Consider the following 19864-nt stretch of genomic DNA (forward strand, 5'->3'; position numbering starts at 1 on the left):
TCTATATCTTCAAGTCCTCAGTTCCTCATAGCTGGCCCTTACTTTATCAACCAGAAGCATTTAGTATCATCAGGAAACTTTATCAAATCACCTTTTCAATCCTTCTTCTAGATTATTTTGGAGATGCTACTGTTACAATTGCCAAAAATGGACCAAAAAAAAAAATTAATTCACGTATTGCAGAAACTTATTTTTTTTGACAGCTATTATAAAAAAAGTCACTTCATATTTACAATATGAGGATGTATATATAAGATTTTTAGCATTTCATTTCAAGTATACATACTTTATATGAACATGACAAAGTAAGAGACATTACCTTCTTTTTTCAATTGTAAAAACATTTAGTTTTTAGTTACAGCCTTTTTACCCAGCAACATAAAAGCAATGATCTCTACCTGGAAATTCATGATGTTATTAAAAGTTTTTGCTGAAGTTCCTTCAGTGAATGGAGATCTTCCATAAATCATTTCATACGCAATGACTCCTAAGGACCACCAGTCACACTCTGGACCGTAAGAAGCTTTGCCATCCCCATTCAATCCTGTTAACATTTCTGGTGCCATGTAATCAGGTGTGCCAACAGGCAGCTTGGCATTTACCTGGAATAGAAGCAAATACACTCCAAGTGAATTTACAGCACTTCTGTTCATTGATCATGGTTATAAAACTCCCTGAGACAAGAGACACGGTTTCAGCTCTCCAGGTAAAGTTTAAGTAATTGTAACCAAGACTGATAAGCAAAACATTGAAGTTAGTGTAACAAGGAATTATTAGATATAAAAAAGGAGTACAAATATTAGAGCTGTCACTGAAAGCCACGTATGGCTGATGTTAAAAGAGCAGCACTGTAAAAAGAACAGTGCTACAGAAAAGTGACGTGTTGAGCAGCATGCACACCTGAGCACTCTGTTATTAATGGGAACATCATAGTTGAAGGTTGAAAAAAAAAGAACCTGTCACATTTAAACATTAATGTTCCCTGGCCTTGTTCCATTCTGTGTCATCCCTACCTCTTTGCCTTGTGTTCAGGATCAGCTAATGTTCAAATTTCATCAATGTTTGGAAAAGGTAATTCAGAAATGAGAACTGCAATAATTTTTTTTTTACCGAGTGGCAGAAAAGAGTAAAAGAAAACAGCAGGGATACTAACAGAAACTTGAAGAAGACTGAAAAGATAAGTAACACGAAGGAAAAAACCATACAGGAAAATGCAATGCAGAGAACACTGACAAAGAATGAGGAAAACAAAGTATAAAGAGTCACAATACTGACAAAACGTTACGAGACATGAAAAATCATGAAACAAGTGAGGGATCTGATATATAACTTCATATGCTCACTTAGATCTATTTTAATTGAAATTATCACTTGAAATTGCATGCAGTTTCCTGAATTTAAAATCATCTTATAAATACAAGCTCAACTTCTTCACAGCTATGAATACAGAGCTTTTTTGTGAGCAAAGCTGGATTTCAGAATGCTGGAATGTGACTCATTTTAATCAAGTGCTCCTCTGTCTTCAAAACCATGCCACCTTAGTTACAGCAAACATAATTTTCAGCCCAATTACAAACAATTATAAGTTCACATCCTTCTTTAAACATAATATTCAATACCTGTGAGTATCTCTAGAAGGATGATTTGGTATTGCAGTGCAGCACCATTGGACAGCAGACTTGCTTTTACCCTTCTTATGTATTAAAACTCAAATAAGCGAATATTCGTCTACTGAGAGCTGCAAAAGATACTCAAGCTTATGCTTGAAAAGCCTGTCATAACTGGAAAGATGTCACCACAGCTAGATTCTATACTGGACAGGAAAGAAGAAGGCATAATCAAGCAACACATATAAAGTTAGTTTTCTCTTTTTGACTGTAACATCCATACAAGTCATAGACAAAACTTGAATGATTACCGTTTTGTTTACTGTCATTTTGGCAGCTGATCCAAAGTCTACCAGTTTAATGTGCCCTGTCCGGTCGATAAGAACATTCTCTGGTTTGATATCTCTGGAAGCAAGAAGAAAGCAATCAGTGCCTTTTTGTGTCTTTCCCCAGTGTCACAGGTGGACAAGAGCAACTCCATTTTCAGCTACCCTTGAGCATATATACTCAGCTGCGTAAAACCTTAACAGTGCATTACTATTGGAGTCTGATTTCCCGCTGCTGTTCTGCTTCCAATTAAATATGAAATTGGTCAAATTCCCTTCATCATCACAAGATGCCTTCATCTCATAACTGTTTATAAATATCTAAACTGCGGGAGCCAAGTTCATGGAGGTGGATTCTTTAAGGTGGCAAGCAACAATAAAAGGAGCAACGGGCAGAAACTGGAGCACGGGAAGTTTCACAGTAACATAAGGAAGTCAGAGTGACTCAGCTTACTCCATGCACCTTTCAAATCCAGGCAGCCACCTTACACTAGAAAGCCACAATCTATATGATCTAAATGCAACCATTACAGCTGCTTGGAAGATGAAATACTGCATGACACATCCCAAGTCTCGGGAGTGATGGAATAAATCTTCCTTTAAAAAAAGGACATCTACAAAACAGGAAATGTACAATTCTACCCATCAACAAATGGGATAAATCAACAATATGAATTAGTTGTAGCCTTTATGCTGTGATATAATTTTTACAAAGTTTTGCAGTATTTAACTATTCCAAAATATTATACCACCCTTTTCAACAAGCAGGTACAGCAACTTTAACAATTCCATTATTTTCTTGTACTGCTTGGTACCAAAAAAAAAAGCCTTTGCTCTGGAAAATGTTTTTCTATTCCAGAACACTTGCTCTGGAATGATACTGATTAAACACTATGTGTAATGCAAAGCAGTTATTACCTACCGGTGTACATAACCCATCTGGTGGACACTGTGAATGGCTAGAACCAGCTCTGCAAGATAAAACTGCACCATGCTCTCATCTAGTTGGTCCTCATACCGGTTTAAGAGTGACAGCAAGTCCCCTCCAGGCTGGTACTCCATAACCTTCATAGAATTTTAGAGGAAGAGATATAGTTTATATATACCAAAGGTATTCCATTCAACTCTCCCATATCACACTGGATACACGTCAAAGAGCAGCATGGAACAGTGGAAAATTTGCAGAACATAGGCACAGTTCAGACACCACACTGTTCTTAAGTGAAACAACGTTAGCAGTGTTAGAACAGTGAATAGAGAAGAAAAAGACCAGCATTACCAAGTAAAGATTCTTCTTGTCTTGAAATGCATATTGTAACTGTGGAATCCATGGACTGGTACTCTGAGATAATATACTGCGTTCTTCCTCAAAAAATGACACCTACAAAAAAAGGAAATGTTCAGTTATATGCTGGTGAGAATGGGCTGGAATACATTAGAATTCTCTGGTTTTAGAAAGATGCAAGCCTGTGCCAAAGACATTATATAAAAAAAATTGCTTAGAAACCATTAAATAGCATTTCCTTGTAACGCGTGCTTTTAAAAAAGTAATATTACTCCTTTGTGCTTTCAGTTCCCTCCCACCTTCTGTTGTCCAGTTTGTTGGCCACTGAATAGTCCCTGAAGAAAAGGTCAGCTCTCCTTTCAAACTGGTGAAGTATCTACCAGATTGGAGTGCAATCGTGACCTCATCTGGATTGGCCCTAATAAAATAAAACTAAATCTCAGACAAGAAGAAAAGTTGCTAGGACAATTATAGGGTAGCACCTCACAGCTGATCATTGAATGGCGTGGGTTGGAAGGGACCCCAAGGATCACCAAGCTCCAACCCCTGCCACAGGCAGGGCAGCCAACCTCCACACCTAATACCAGACCAGGCTGCCCAGGGCCCCATTCAACCTGGCCCTGAACACCTCGATGCCCCATCCACAACCTCTCTGGGCAGCTGTTCCAGCACCTCACTGCTCTCTTGGTAAAGAACTTCTTCCTGATATCCAACCTAAATCTTCCCTCAATCAACTTAAAACCATTTCCCCTTGACTTGCCATTATCTACCCTTGTAAACAGTTGAATTTAGTAATAAACTCATTTAAATATTAAAATACAATTTTTTCTTGAAATCCTGTTATCACAAATATTCCTTTATTCAGACATAGTGCTGGACAAGAAGAAATTACAGAAATACTGATAGTTCATTTAGATTATTGTTCCCTACTTTCACTAAGTGTCATATTGTGAGTAACAACACAGTTTGCTCTTCTTGCCAACCTGTGCCATAGCAAGAGTAGTTATAGTTTATTTCCATTTCTGACAGCCACAAAGAGTGCTGGAAACTAGAGAATCTCAGGAGCAACTTCACTGCAGCCATATATTGGGAACAGCTAATTTAGATATTGCTGTACAGACTCATGAGGCCTTTCACAGGCCATCTCTTATCAGTGGAAGATTAACTTCCATTTCTCAACAAACTGTGGTAACAGCCTTCATTATCATTACCTTGCTGGGTTGTTTTTTTGCTGTTGTTTTTTTGGTGTTTTTTGTTTCAGTTTTCAAGTTACATGTCTCTCAAGATAGTGAGAGGCTCTCTGTAGAATATCAGTCACCATAGTTTGCCATCACATCCACTCTTGACATTCTATGTTGCTCTTTAAAATGAAATAAGGACTTAATGAACAGATTACCTGAAAATTTAAGCCATATTGAGTTGTTCATCAAGCTGATCGAAATAGACTCAATTTTTTTCATGTATTGTTTCTAGCCTTACAATTTAGATGATAAGCTCTTTGAGACAAGGACTGTTTTCCTGTTTTGCATGGCACCTCTCCCACCTCTCAGACCAGACTCATGGTCTGAGACAATGGCTTCCAGACACAGCAAAACTACACACAGTTACACTACTTCATTGAAATACAAGATTATTCTTCCTATCCCATACTTACATTAAATGAAATTTGTAAATTTATAAAAGATTTATTTTTAAGAATAGTAGCAGTGAGAAAAAGAAAATGCCCATCAAACTGCAGTTTATGGTTCCTCTGCCATTAGAAAAAAAAAATACGTACGTGCTCCTGTGCCAACAAAGACTCCTTGCTCATCACCTTCATAGCATACACATCACCAGTAACTTTCTCCCTTACTACTTTTACATCTGCAAAGTGACCACAGCCAACCACGCTCTTTACGTCAAAATCCTTCACGCTGGGTTGGAGTTCCCTTAATTCAGCTATAGTCTCTGCATCTATAAAAATAAGACATTTATTTTTAGGTTAGCTAACTGGCACTTCATAATGAACACAACATCCGCTATGGGGAATAAAACAAAACAACAACAACTAAAAAAAAACCAGAATATTTTCATTCCAGGCTCTGAAGAATTGTTAAATCATTCCAGAATATGCTTCTTTAAAAAAACAGTATATATAACACTAAAAAAAGACACTATTAATACATAGTTAAAAGTGAAATATGGTACATACAAAAGAAACAGGAAATGCTAAGACAGTTCCCATAGCAACCATAATTCTGTCCCATTCATCACACCATAGGCTGATAGCCTCTTTTGTTTCTAATTTCTTTCCAGCTATCCCTTGCCAATACGAAGCACATTCACTAAATATCAGGGCTTGAGGCAGTCAAGTTCTGCAAGTCCAGAGGCAGGGTTCAGTCCTCTGCCTGTGGGAGGCACTAGTCCATTGTCTAACAAACAACCACAGGCATTTCTTTCAGAGGTTACGTTAGGTTTCCCATTGAGGAGTCTCAACCACTATGCACTGTGACAGATAACTGCTGTCTGTAGAGCATTCTAAAAATTCTTCATGCTCTATCAGACGATTATTTTCAACTCAAAACTGCTGGTTGGAACTTTACAAAGAGCATGATAGATCACTGTTTACCCAGTTTTTTGTGTTTCTTAACAGAAAGGTTGATGAAGTTTTTTTGTTTGTTTATTTTAAGTATTTGAGCACTTTTTCAATATTTAGCCCTCACTGATTAATCCATCTGGAATTATTTCTGAAGTACAGGATTGCTACTTTAAAAAGTTACACAGTGCAAAATATGTATAAAATGTGGAATTGAAACTACTACTTCACACTGAAAGAACCAAGTATGAGCAAAATTATTCCTATGTATTTTTTTCCTCATCTGTCCTGCTTTCAACATCATTCTATTGCATGTACTTGGAACATTATGCAGCATTAACAAAAAATGCTTCTTCAACTAGAAACATAATACAGCCTAGGAAAGGTGAACATTAGAGTCACAGAATCATTACAGCTGGAAAAGACCACTAAGATCATCTAAACCAACTGCCAACATCATCCCCACCATATCCAATAACCACATCTCTCAATGCTAAACTTCCACCGTTCTTGAACACCTCCAGGGATGGTGACTCCACCACTCCCTGGGCAGCCTGTGCCAGCGCAGCACCACTTTTTCTCAGAAGAAATTTTTCCTAATATCCAGCCTGAGTTGCAGCACTTCAAAAGCCACTTGCAATCTGCCTTTCTCGACCTAAATAAAGTTTAGTAAGATGCCAAGGTTCCCTTTGCAATGTTGAGTCAGCCCACAGAAAGCAAGAAGCAAGTCCTACATTACAATCATCAACAAATTTAAGCAACTATAATGTAATTGAAATATTCAGGTTCTTAACGACTATCTTTTAAAACAACACCTAAAAACTACTCCAAGGAGCACTTACACTTCTTGACAAAGTTGCCAACGTGTTTGATTTTCATTAAAGCAGGGTTTCTACATTCTTCAAAAAGAGCGAATAAAGAATCGAGGATGCCTTCCCGGGAGAGAGGAGACATCTGCTGTTGAGTCACAAAGAGTGGCTTCCCCTGGAATAAAAAAGAAGCAACAGCAGATGGAGTCTCAGACAACAATGAAAAGCCCCAAATCAATAACATATGTATAGAACAGATTATATATTATTCATTTAAAAATCACTATTTCAGAGATGAGACAAATAACAGTGCAGAAGCACGAGGTAAACATATCAACTCAGGACTTCTAAACGTAATGGCTGTTACAGGTACTTTACCTTTAGACAAAGCAATCTTCTAAAGGTTATTAAAGCTCAGATCACAGCTTTCTTGGATCTATCTACAACCACTGATGGCTCTGATCCGACTGCTTGTCCTTGACACCTCACCATATGTTTTATTCATGGTACAAAAGCAATCAGCATCAATATTAGTTCCAGAAGGAGAAGCTGTTGCACCTCAGAGGATCAAACAGCAGCTGGCTGCGGAAATTCACCTCGTGACAAACTCTCAGCTGTACCTCCCGTGGAAAGGATGTGGATCAGAAGACACAGAATGCAATATTCCATCTTTATGTGGGAAAATCCACTCATATTAAAACATTACCAGATGCACAACTCAACTTCGTGCAAATGAACTTTAACAGCTGATCTCCTTCCTTTACCCCTTCCTCTAAAAAAAAAAACCACAACCCACAGGTGTGCTTTGAGATCCACACAAACGAGAGCGGGGCTGTGGTACACCCGAGATGGACACAGGCAAACCTGAGGTGAGCAGAGCCAACTGCAGACAGATGTTTGTGGTTATTTTTTTACCTGAAAGAGCAGATTGAGGCGAGAGGCACGGCTGGCAATGGGCTCCATAGGACCCGTGTCAGCCGTGGTGCGCGCACTGTGCTTGAACTTCAGCATCCCGGCAGCCTATCTCGTATAAAAGGGCACCTGAAAAAAGGAGAGGCATTTGAGCGAGGAGTAAAAGAATAAAGAAGGTGGGAGGAGAACCTAAGCTACAGGTATATTTCCATAGAAACAAAGGTTATTACAACTGGACAGCCGAGAGCGTTCAGAACATCGAAACAATCGTGTTTCCTGAGAACGGCGGTAGGTGGAGAACAGAACTCTCCCGGCAGAGCCCGAGCACCGCTGTTCGCGCGTCAGGGAACCGCCGCCCGCGCTCCCGCCTCGCGTCCCCTCAGCACCGGCAGCGCGAGCCCCAACTTTACCGCCATCCAGGTTTGAACGCGGCCGGGGCGTATCCTCGTGACCATCACTTCCGCCGGCGCGCGCCCCGCTCCCTCTCCTCGACCAATCGGGAGGCGCGGCCCGGCGGAAGTGCGGTGCTGAGGGGACGCGGCCTCCGCAGGGGCGCAGCCGCGCGTCACCCGCGAGCAGAGCGGGTAACGGCTGTGAGCGGCGGCCCGCCCTGCCCACCACAGAGCGACACTAGGCAGGGTCGCGGGGCTCCCCAGAGCCCGGCGGAGCGATGAAAAGGAGAGCCCTCAGCACTCGGGCAGCGCCCTACACGCCTAGCGTGTGTGCAGCCTGTCCTGTAGCTTATTTATTTATTTTCTTTTCCCAGCCCGTTGCAGAAATGACTCATTCTGTAATAGCTGGGGCTGCAGCCGGTTCAGCTGTAGGCTGGACGTCATAGCTGGCAGCTGCAAACTGCCTGCTAGGACTGCCAGAGGGGAAATAAAAACGTTTTCAGTAGCTTTACATTTCCAGGTTTAAAAATGTTCATTTGACCTTTCCGTCCTTTCTGTGACGTGTGGCCATTTTATTCATGTGTAGGATAATGAGCTTTCAAATGGAGTGGTGCCAGCTCGGCCTCGTCTTCAAAGCAGCGACGTGCCATCCATCAGAATGCTGAGTTGGAATGCAGCATGACCTTGTTTAGCAGCAGAGCAGCAGCAGTGATGTCAGTGGAGAGCAGCAGTGTGAAACGTTGGTCCTGTATGCACACGTATATGGCATGGTTATGAAAACACAGGGTGCCATCGCAAACTGCACCTTGTGCCTTGGCAGGTTTTGAGCTGGTAATAGGAATCTAAACGATAGTGTTCTTTTCAAATAATCAAGTTGCCATATAGTGACCTAACATGTCTTGCTATCCAGCAATCATCTTAATTATACTGGTTTGACGTTTAGCCATAGACTGTTGTCTTTGTTACCTTATGACTTCCTACATGTCATTTTTCACAAATCTGTGCTTCATGCTACCTCTTCCACTTTACTTCTGGAACAATGACATTTTTAATGTATTTCTCACCTCAGAGCTACGTATTTGGGCTCATTTCAAGTTATTAAGCCTGAAAGAGCTTTTAAAACCTAATTTACTGTCCACCACATACACAGCCAATTTGCTTTTTGGATTCCACTCAGGACGCTGTCATTGCCTATACCCCATCCACAACTGCAAAGTGTAAGAGTGATCAGCTCTGAAAAAGAAGTGCACCAAAGAGCTTCCTTTTCATAAACTGTTCAGTCTTCATGCTAGTGCATTTTAGTAAAATTCCACACTGATATTTGGAACTCCATCTTGTCTAAAGATTTTGGACAAGTCTCAGTTGTCTGCCATCCAACCGCAGAGGAGAACTTAGCACTTCTTTGACTTTCCCCTTCTCCAGCCTACCTTGTACACAAATGCCATCTCTTGTAAATGCCAAAAATCACTTATAAATAGCTACACTATTTCTAATGCCACTTGGGAAATTACTGTATTTGTTCATCCATTTAGATTTAGCAAACAGGGGAAGCAACAAAGCTGAGATCTTTTTCTGAAGATCGTTTCTATATTGTGTTCAACTTACAAGGTGTGGCTGATTCTCCTTTCATCCCTTTGGGCTGGTATAGAACACCAATCCACAACCTGGCTGAGGAGATGGGTCATTAAATCCTTTACCTCATCTTCATGAGGCTGCTCTTCTGCAATGAGAACACTACCTCTGGGTATCCCACACAAAAGCCTGGATTTGTTAGACCAGCCAAATAAGTTGCACAGCCCTGCTTGGCTAAGAAGTCTGCCTGTCAGATAACTGTTCTCTCCACTGCCCAGGAGGTTCTACTAAAGCATGTTTCATGTTTATAACTGAATTTTCCATAACGAATTTGTCCTTGTTTTTGTACTGTTGAGTGCCTGCAAGAAAGGAAGCTGGCGTTCCTTGGTACAGATTCATTTTTCTTAATAATGCAGGTGAGGGCTCAAGTTAGATGAGCTCCCTTCAGTAACATCCTTCAATACATACTTTTGCTAGAAGCAGCTGTGATCACATAAGTAATACAGATTAGATACTGACTTCCGTGTTGCTGTGTAAGATACTCACATAAACAAGATTGTATACTTATGAAATAAAACACAGCAAAAAATACAGTTGTGTCCAAACTGTTATCAAAATGTTAGGGGAAAAAAAAAAGATGAAGTGATGAAGCGTGTTGAGGAGACAGAGAAAAGCAATGCAATTTCAGTAATTAAACCCATTTCTGGAATCTCAGGTGAAAAATACATTCCCTTTCAGGCCAACATGTATTTCGTTTTCCTTTAAGTCTCCGACTTAAAGGAAACCTGAAGTCTCTGAGTGAAAGTGATTTCCTTCATACTTCTGATTTTTGAGCACAGGCAATCAGTATACTATGCCTAACAGCAAAGTTACACCTCACTTCTTGATCTCATCAACTACTCCAGTGAGTAACCTCACTTCACTTGAAGGATCATGAGGAAGCCTGCAATTGTACAAAACAAGGGGTTATTCCCTGCAATTAAAAGAATAGGTTGATCAAAAACAAACAGTGAACAGCTCTATGATTTTTGCTAATCAGGTCCCAGTATGGTGCTCAACGTGTTTCAGCATCTCACCATGCATTGAACTGGGTACCATCTGTTTGGTTTTTTGTTTTTTAATAAAAGTAGGGATTCCCCTTTAATTCCTCAGCCAAAATTTCCTCCCTCATGCTGTTGTATACTGTGCCAAGGTGACTATGTTGCATATACATAAAAGCAGAAGATCAGACAAGCAACTATGCTAACTCTTCACCAAGAACCTGATGCTCATTCTCATCCAAACTAGCATAGCCACATTTTAGTGGACAGGGAGATGCCAAATCCCTAACACCACCTGTCTGTGAACTTCTGTGTGTTCAGCAGCATCATTCTTAAGTGCCTTCATCTATGGAGCAGCAAGACACTTGTGACATCCTCTCCAGAGAAGCCTAGGAAGGCAAAGAGAAATAATCACTAGGAAAACAGTGACATTGTCTTTCCTCTGCAGTACTTTTAATTTCCTCTTTGTAATTTTTGGAAGACCACTCTGCAATTATTCTCCTAGGATAAGCAGAAAGGAAATGAAACTTTAGGACACCTATATGGTTTTCTTGGTGTTTCTTCCCTACACGTCCACTAGAAATTAGATACCGAGGTACATCTGATAATATTCTTCAAGGTTATTCTGACTGAAATACTGAAGGCCTTTTTTGTTTGCATTAGCAATGTGCTCACGTATTACCAAAGTTTATCTTCATTACTTTTTTAATACAATGTTTCAGTTTTCTTTATATTTACACAAGTAGAATCCATTCAAATAATGTTTTAAATAAACACGGTAGCCTTCCTACTGGTTACATAGCCATCATCTATATTCTTGATTATTTAATAAAAGGCAAACACATACCAGTGATGCTCTTCACACCGAATCCTCCAAACAGCACTCGGTGGTTGTCCATGCCACCAAGCTCTAACATTACAGCCTTATGTTGAATCTCCCTTTAAAGCCAAAACAGAACCGTGCTGTTCTGGTGTGCCCAAAATGAAACAGTAACCGAGTCACCAACAATCCTTTTTATAGGCAACCTAAGCATTTGTAAAGGAAGCTACGTGGGGATCTCAGAATAACAAGGAATACCTGCATCTTAGACCTGCAGCCAATATTCCAAGCAATGCTGGCCTACTCTTCTCTGAAGAGTGTGGTCCCTACTGTCAAGCAATCAGGCTGTGTAATAGAGAAAAAGGGAATTTCTAAGGGAAAAAAAAAGCCAAAATTCATGAGGCAGTTGTATAGAGAGTGAAGTCTGTACAGTGCTCAGGAAAGCATCTTTTACTGCTGCTACTTTATACTAAAAAGACACTTAAACTTTTGTCCTCTTATTCCTGAGCCTCACACTTGGCTACAAGTTTCACATCTCTCTTGTGGTTAAATGCACCTCTTTCTTATGGTTAAATAAAAGAGCATCTTTTGTAACTTTGCAGTTACACTGATCAGCACTTTCCCATTCAGTTGTATGACCACAACTTATATTCAAATCTATTGCTAGATTCTCGTCTCGAAGCCAAGGTGTCACCTGTACCTCTCCTTCCTGCCCACTGAATGATTTGGCAGTATTACTTTAAGTAGCCCAGTGGGAACCCCAAACTGCACTCAACTGAGTGTTGTTCAGCCCTAAATGTACTTCATTTTAGTGTTGGATGAAATTAAATGAGAAATGAGAGAACTCTTATGCCAAATCTGATGGTGTCAGATTTTTTTTTCTTAAAATGAAACTATTACTCCAGTAAAGCTTCGTGGAGGTATTTTGCACAACTGCTGCCTTAAAACTGTAAAAGAGGTCTCACATTCGTAGAGAAAAGAACATCTTATATGTAGGTGGCTCAGAAAGTAATGCCTCCTGTTTATTTCCATAGGAACTACAAAAAAGAGCACAGTAGCACTACTTATAAAGCTAATTCTCAGCTACAAAACACTGTTTTTCAATAGTCACCACCATTATCCGTGTATTTTCACCAGTGATGACAACGAGTCTGCAAGTCACACTCAAAAATCTGCACCAATAGACACGACCCACTGTCACACTGCTGAAATGCACCACCTCCCTGTGCTCGCACCCACTGGCAGACCTCCATAATCACTCAGTAAGCATCAGTGGATGTCAGCAGGTGCCTTTTTCTCACATGGAGAAACTTTATTCCGTGCTTTTTCTTCATACACACCTCCATGTCAGACAGCATTTTGTCAGACTGCTCCTCTGCTCCCATCTGCCACACAGCAGCAGAATGCAATGGGATATTGGTGGGAAGGCTCAGCATCTGCTGCTGCACCACCAACATCTGCCTCTGACGCTGTGGGCCAACAGCATAAAGTAGGAGGCGTTACTTTCAGAGCAGCCCTTGTACCTTACACTGTCACTGTATGATGGCACAGTCGGGTCCCAGCAGTGGAGGCAGAAGAACACAGAAGTTTCTCCTTAGGGCAGGCAAGAATGAGAGACTGCAGGAAAGGAGCACACCTGGGAACATCAGAAGTAAAAGCACCTTTAGCCACATGAAATTAAGCTGTTTCTTTCTCATCGTTTGTCCTCCACATCCTTTCACATATTTATCATACAACAAGTATATCATTACTTAGAGGATAAATAATTTATTAATTTTTAGATGCGGTGAAAAGCAAATTATCCTCGTCATCCCTCAGGCTTCCTTTGTGCTATTATGGGAACACCCCTGATTTAAAAAAAAAAAAAAAAAAAATTATCCCGTGGAAAGCAATTTATTAAAGCTCACGATCTGTCAAGACACATGAATATTGATGTGCTCACATTAGCACCCCCTGCAATAGCTGGAAACTAAATTTGTCATGACATAACGGGAATTGTGTGTTGCAGAGCAACAAGTGACAGGGTCTTAATTAAAGCAAAATTGACAAAGCATCCAAGCAATTACAATAAACATGCTGTTTTGGTTTAAGTGGAGCTAAAGAACCACTTGCATACTTTCTGTGACGTGGAAAATAAGGCAATACTGAGCTCTTTTAGAAGATAAAGCCTCAAACAATACAGGTACAGCTTATCATCAGGAAATTGCAGGTTGCAACAAAATAATTATGCTAGAATTTAAATACAGTAATTGTGTACACAGTGGTCATACCAATTATATTTTACCCAGATTCCAAAGGAAAATGTAAACTATCTTTATCACAGAGGTATGAAATTCAGTTGAGAGCACAGTTAAAACTGATTAGCAGTTTAACCTTGAATTGCTCCTAAGACAAATGAATTCTGGTGGTTCAAAGGAAGACTGAAATCCACATGAAAGACACCACAACAATAACTTACTTGCTTGTGGGATGGTGATAAGTGCTTCAGTGCCACATGCTGGGCTTCCATTCAGAAACCTGGCATCCCTCACCTTCATGTGGTCCTGATTTGTATTGAAAGAAGTTCTGACTCAATCCAGTCCATGTGCTATATTCAGAGACTGGAATTCTGACCACCATCAAGGGAAAGCACCCCCAAAAGATTAATTCTGCCTTGATATCATTAGCAGGCTCACACTTAGTTATCTCTATCATTGAGATCAGGCAGAAACAGAGGTGAGCCAAACAGACATCGCCACATCCAACCCTGATGAGCAGCAGAACCACGCATCCCCATAAATCTTTGTGGCCGACTTCCAGAAAGGAAGAATGAGAATTAATTTAGCTGTTAGGGAGGTGGCATTGAAAGCGAGTCATGCATTGCTGTGCCACTGTGAGTTTGGAGAGGATGGATCTGGTTACTGTTTGGAGTCTCATGGAATACACTGGGTTCGATGGATGCATGAGGAGTTCCAAGGCCTGCTACGTAAAAGCAAAGCAAAACTACTCAGACCTGTGGTATAACAGATACCTTCAGACTGAGGCATCAGTTAAAAAAAAAAAAAAAAAAAAAAAAAACTATTTTAGTGCTTAAGTAAGCCTGCTAAAGTTATGCAAACTCTTTTGAAGTGCCTCGTTACTAATTGTGGTGAGTAAATCTAAGATATAATGGTAGACTTGACTTACTCTTACAACTGAACTTAAAAGAAGCTCGGATTTTAAGCTTTCGAATATTTATTCCAGCTATTGCAGTAAACAACAAGCTGTGCACAGCAGCTGTGCAGGATGGTGGCAGGCCTGAACAGAGTATGAAAGAGCATCAGTAGCAGTAGATCAGAGTAAAAATAAGAGCATCAGATGTGTCAATGACAGCTGTAATGTGGAAAGACTCTTCCAGGTAAGACTAGAAGGAATTCAGTTCTGATTGCCTGTCTATTTTTTAATTTGGAATCACGATTTTGGTACTTTACAGATTTAAGATGTTCTTGCTCTGAGTGGGTGTGTTCATTCCTGTCTTGAAGAAATCAGCCATGGCAGCCTACATGTTACTTTATTTAATTCTTCTAGAATTAGTTCTATACTGTTTGCTTGAAGGCGAAGAAATATTTTACAGTAACTATTGTGGAATTCTGATATTTAAGCAGTTTTCCATTATAAGAATTGTGATGACAAAGGATTAAGAGAAAGCAGTGACAAAGGGTGGGACAACTTAATGTTCAAATAGGGATTGAATGACATTTGCAGGCTGTGCTGCAGGTCAAGTTGCTGTTGGCCTGGTTCACATTGCTTTCTTACACTTCTACATTTCCTTTGCTGTTTGGCTACAAGACCAAATGGAGAGGGGAAAAAAATAAATGGTGGGAGATGGTTGCAGTGTTCACAGTCTTCCAAGAAGTTGCATCGAGCCATTTTTAACAGATGGGTGAATATTAAAATACTGGCTTTGAAAGAAGAATGGAAACTCCAGATATAAGAAGAGTTTCTGTGGAATGAATGTTTCTTGTGATAGAAAAGAATGAGGACTACTTTTCTTAAAGCACTGCAGATGGACTTCCTTCCTTAGGTCTTAAAAATTAGTGTTTAATTAAAGGTGTTTTTATGCTTGTGTTTCAAATTCCTCTGTAACTGAGAGAATCATGTAAGTACGGAACTAGAATATGTTCCACCTTCCACTCATTCCATCACTCAGCCATCCAGTTTTCCTCAGAGCAATGAAAAGTCCTGGGCACTGACACTCTGGAATTTGAAATAGATCAGAAACCACATTTATGAATTGTTCCAGAGGGTGAAAAAACAGCTCATAGCAATTACTTTCTTGGGAACCAAGACAGAGGTGCAAGTTTCTTGGGCCATATTAAATAATACGCTCATTAAACCTTATGATCATGAAACAGAAGTCAGTCAGCATTTCATATCCAACAATTACTAGAAAAAAGCCCAACAGCCAACCTCAAAATGACAAATAAAAATGACAGAAAGTTCTAGACTGTGATTTGCCAGCAACCCTTTTAATGCTGACCACTGGCTGCTACTTAAAATCCTCCATAAGGCAGCAGGGAAAGCAGTGGGGAATGCTGAGTTCTGCATTAACTCAGTCCACCATGAAAACAGCAACAGGTATTTGGAGATGAAGGCTTTAGAATACAAGATGGTGGAATAAGAGTGTTTTCATGCTGGCTGTATAGTCCGTTTGTCCTCTATCCTCTCAGTATTCTGGGTTTCTTTGGGATGCCTCTTAGCATGCCAACAACAAAAGATGATCCATCTCCTCGTTACTGTCAGTAAGCACAGCTATTCCTCTGCTGAAAAGAGCTCTTAAATCTACTGCTCCTCTGTTTCCCCAAGCTGGGATTCCTCAGCAAGGCAGCACAGCCACAGCAGTGCTGGCAGTGCCAACAGCAGCCACCATGCGAGTGCTAAAGGATGGTGGTTCCTCAGCCCTTTTTCCCACCTCTTGGGGAAAAACACCATCCAGACTTTCAACAACTTTCAATAAACAGGATATGTATAAATCACCAGAGGCATAAAAAGCCTGCTTCATGCACCCTCACGTGCAACGCCCAGCCGTGGTATGAAGAGGAAGGCACACTGCGTCTGTCAGGAGTCCCAGCAGATCAGAAAACGGCAGCTGCTAAATAACATTTTTCTTCCCTGTCCACTCTCTTGTCAGGAGCCACTTCTGCCCAAGCTGCCCATAAACTGTGGGCTGTTGGTGGATCGATGCTCTCTCGCATCATTTGCTCAGTGCTTCGTGCCAGAACCACGGGACTGCAGGACTTCAGTTGTAAAAAAACAATCAATAAACCTGGGCAGCTTGTGATGCTTAGTGACAAATTCTCACTGCCTGTATGGCTGTATTTTAATTTAGACAAAAATAGCCAACACCGCGCTTGCATGCATGCAAGAAGTCATCTGCTACTTTTCTAACGTGTAATTCAATAATTCCTATAATTGATCTTCATTGACAGTTTATGCAAGCTCACTCACCCACACTGCACATATTGTGCTTCCTGACATAATTCCCAACATAGGCTGTGATATTTCAACAGAGGAAGCTTGTTAAGTCGGGTCAAACAAAATAAAGAATCAGAATCTGCTGCAAGTCCTTACCGCTGTCTGCCTTTTCACCTCCCCCTCATCCAAACCCCCTCCAAACAAAAAGCCTGTTGGTAATTTTCTAACGGGTCAAAAATGCAAAACTGCCATTTTGCTACATGTTGATGGGTTGCAATAGAAAAATACGTCATTATTTTTTCCCTGGACACCAGATTATTATTGTTGATCAGACATAATTGCCAGTCTTTATTGTTTCCACATGGTTTGATTTCCCCTGGAAGTGCCATATATGCCTTAGTGATATGTGGAATTAAAAGAATTCTAAATCAGTTCCCAACTAATGAGATGCTATTTCCGAGATAGGCCAATAAAGGACATTTACTCTCCCACAAACAAAGCAAAACAAAAATTATGGCATTGATAATGGGTCTTCAGGTGTCTGAATGAGGGATATCTAATTTCTGGAAACACAAGTAATAGATCCATTTCCACTTACAATAATTGTAAATAAAGACGAACACAATGTTTCTGTTTTATAAACACAATTACTTTGCCAACATTCTCCTACCCTTCCAAAAGACTCTTATGCTCCAAAGAACTGAGATGCAGGAAGAGTTTAATGGAGTACCAGCTGATATAGAAAACTAATGGCAGCAGAAACCAGGCAAAGTTGAATAGCAGCATATTAGGAATGTATGTATAAAATGAAGAGAAATATCTTTCAGAGTGTTGTACTGAGGGATGTGGCTTATTGGGGAAATGCTGGTGGTAGGTGAATGGTTGGACTGGATCATCTTGGAAGTCTTTTCCAGCCTTCTATGATTCTGTACCAACATATATCAGACACCTTTGGTTTAATTTTCTGCAAGTACAACTAAAACTTCAGCTTTTTAAAGAAAGCATTAATTGAAGCTCAGAGACAGACACTTCTCCAAAGACTCCATTATTACAGATTTTCTTGTCAGCTTTAAAGACCAACACTATAGCACCTGAGCAAACGACTCATAAACAACCTCAAGCTTTTCCCCATGTTAGCTGGAGGTAATCTGCTGAGGTAACTTACCAGCTGTGCAGCTGAACGACTGTCCAATTTCTGATGGCTATAGCACTTCACCTCATTGAGCTAGTAACTCATCAGGAGAAAAAGGAAAGCAACCAAGGGTGACCTGCGTGCAGAGGCAATAAAAAGTCACAGTAGCTTGCTTTTACCATACCCACAGCAAGGTGCTGGGGAGGTTTCTGCTCAGAAGGATGTTGGCACGCTCCAAAGAGTAGCACAGTATTTCACAAGCTCTGCAGACATATTTTATATGGAAGCATCTTTTTTCCCCATGGAGAAACTTCCAAAACACTGAACAACAAAAACATCTCAAGGACAAAGCTATAAATACTTCTGTTATTTGTATATAGGTTACCCTTTTGGAATAAAAAAACATGGAGTAGCTTTGATACACCATGCATCTTACCCACCACCGACAACAAGCAGCACAAAACTGACCCAAGAAATAGCAAGGATTGGTAGCTCTGGGCCAGACTGTGTGGTGTAGGTGAGTCACACAGGCTCATTTGGTAGGAGCATTCAAGCAGTACTTTAGGAAGTAGTTGCCTCATCTCTTTTGGCCTTTTTCAGCTGAAGTTTCTTCACTTACGTGTAAGATCTGGGAGATAAAATGTATTTCTCTCTGCAACATCCTCGAATCAAAGCAGTGAGGGACAATATAAAAATTAATGGAGCTCTTCATGAAGAGCTATATCTGACACTTCACAAGACTTCCAAAGCCTCTTCTCCTCCCATCCAACAGGACTGACTTCATCTGGTTCTAAACATCTTGCCATGGAACACACTGTAAGCTTGAGAAACCAACCTGATCTCCAGGAGATGGAGAACCACACTGCAGAGCACAAGACATGCAAAAGAGCAGTCAGCCTAAACAGGATCTGATGGAGAACCTGAGTTGCTGTAGATATACATCAATCTCTCTGCATTTAAGGCCAAAGGCTGTCAAGCAAGCAAAATGTGTGCTTGATCTCTATATCCTTTTAGAAGCCAAAGTGCTCATCAATCCCACTGAACAATATTTGGCCTTGTGTTTGTCACGTCTCCCATTTGGCACGTTGCAGGTCACACTGCTGTCACACACCCCATGGGAGAAGGGGGCTGTGAGCTCAGACCAGAGCTGCACCACACGTTCATGAATATCATTTCCAACATGACTGAGCTCACCCAGCCTTTGCAGACAGGAAAATATTTGAAATAGGAAACAAGAATAGAAGGTACTTTATTAAGGTAACATTCCCACCTAAATTTCACCCCCACATAGCTCGTGTGTGGGTGAATATTAGATTTAAGCAGTTAATTGAATGCTGAATATGTCAGTGACAAATAGGGTCTATGCGCTCCCTAAAACATCTCAGAGCATGCAGAGCAATAATATGGGGAAGGCAGGGCAGAAAGACAAAGGAAACTTTTAATCTTTGGGTTTATTTTTAGGTCATCTATTGAATGAAGCTTTGCCTTTTCCATCAGACACCCCCACCACGCAGCAGAGCAAAGATCCATCAACCCAGAGCATCACGGCTTTCTTCGTGGTGCTGCTTTTTCCACTTAATGTGGTTAGCTAATTAGATCTCCTCTGATCAATCATTGAATTACTGCTTCAAAAAGGCATTGCGATCCGATGGGAGTGCCTCACAGCATCTGAGCACTTTGATTTTTCTGTCCTAACACATTTACAGCTAGTGTGAACTAGGTCCTCCCAGCAAGAATACAGAAATACTACTTTTAAATTACAAGCGTGATTTATCTCACAATTTAATAAGTGACCAATAAAGCTATTGTGATATGGTTTCTTTCCTTCCCCTTTCCTTTTTTGCACGTAAGGCTAACCTCTTACATGTTTTCCATGCCTCTTATGTTTTGATCTCAAGCTCTGCAGCCTCTTCTCAAGCTCATGTTCCATTCAGCTCTTTTAATACCATCAGCATCACACA

General features: G+C 40.5%; 1 protein-coding gene across 6 annotated transcripts in view; it reads right to left on the minus strand.

The window, feature by feature from the left end:
* The window catches only part of CIT (citron rho-interacting serine/threonine kinase), a 72552-nt gene extending 64606 nt beyond the window's left edge, over positions 1 to 7946 (minus strand). For 5 of the 6 annotated variants that reach the window (XM_042828796.1, XM_042828793.1, XM_042828797.1 and 2 more), the window contains exons 1-8: positions 7745 to 7819; positions 7518 to 7643; positions 6636 to 6777; positions 4996 to 5171; positions 3213 to 3314; positions 2856 to 2998; positions 1919 to 2012; positions 399 to 602 (exon numbers count right to left, since the gene is read on the minus strand). In XM_042828796.1, coding sequence (XP_042684730.1) covers positions 399 to 602; positions 1919 to 2012; positions 2856 to 2998; positions 3213 to 3314; positions 4996 to 5171; positions 6636 to 6777; positions 7518 to 7613 — 957 coding nt within the window. In that variant the 5' untranslated portion in view covers positions 7614 to 7643; positions 7745 to 7819. Of the gene's footprint in view, positions 1 to 398; positions 603 to 1918; positions 2013 to 2855; positions 2999 to 3212; positions 3315 to 4995; positions 5172 to 6635; positions 6778 to 7517; positions 7644 to 7744; positions 7820 to 7924 lie in introns of those variants that run through there. The other variant, XM_042828792.1, reaches the window with a different exon arrangement.
* Between the last annotated feature and the right edge of the window lie 11918 nt (positions 7947 to 19864).

Source organism: Centrocercus urophasianus, unplaced genomic scaffold, assembly GCF_019232065.1.
Source record: "Centrocercus urophasianus isolate 14NV4802_14NV808 unplaced genomic scaffold, USGS_Curo_1.0 seq_30, whole genome shotgun sequence".
NCBI classification, from domain to species: domain Eukaryota; kingdom Metazoa; phylum Chordata; class Aves; order Galliformes; family Phasianidae; genus Centrocercus; species Centrocercus urophasianus.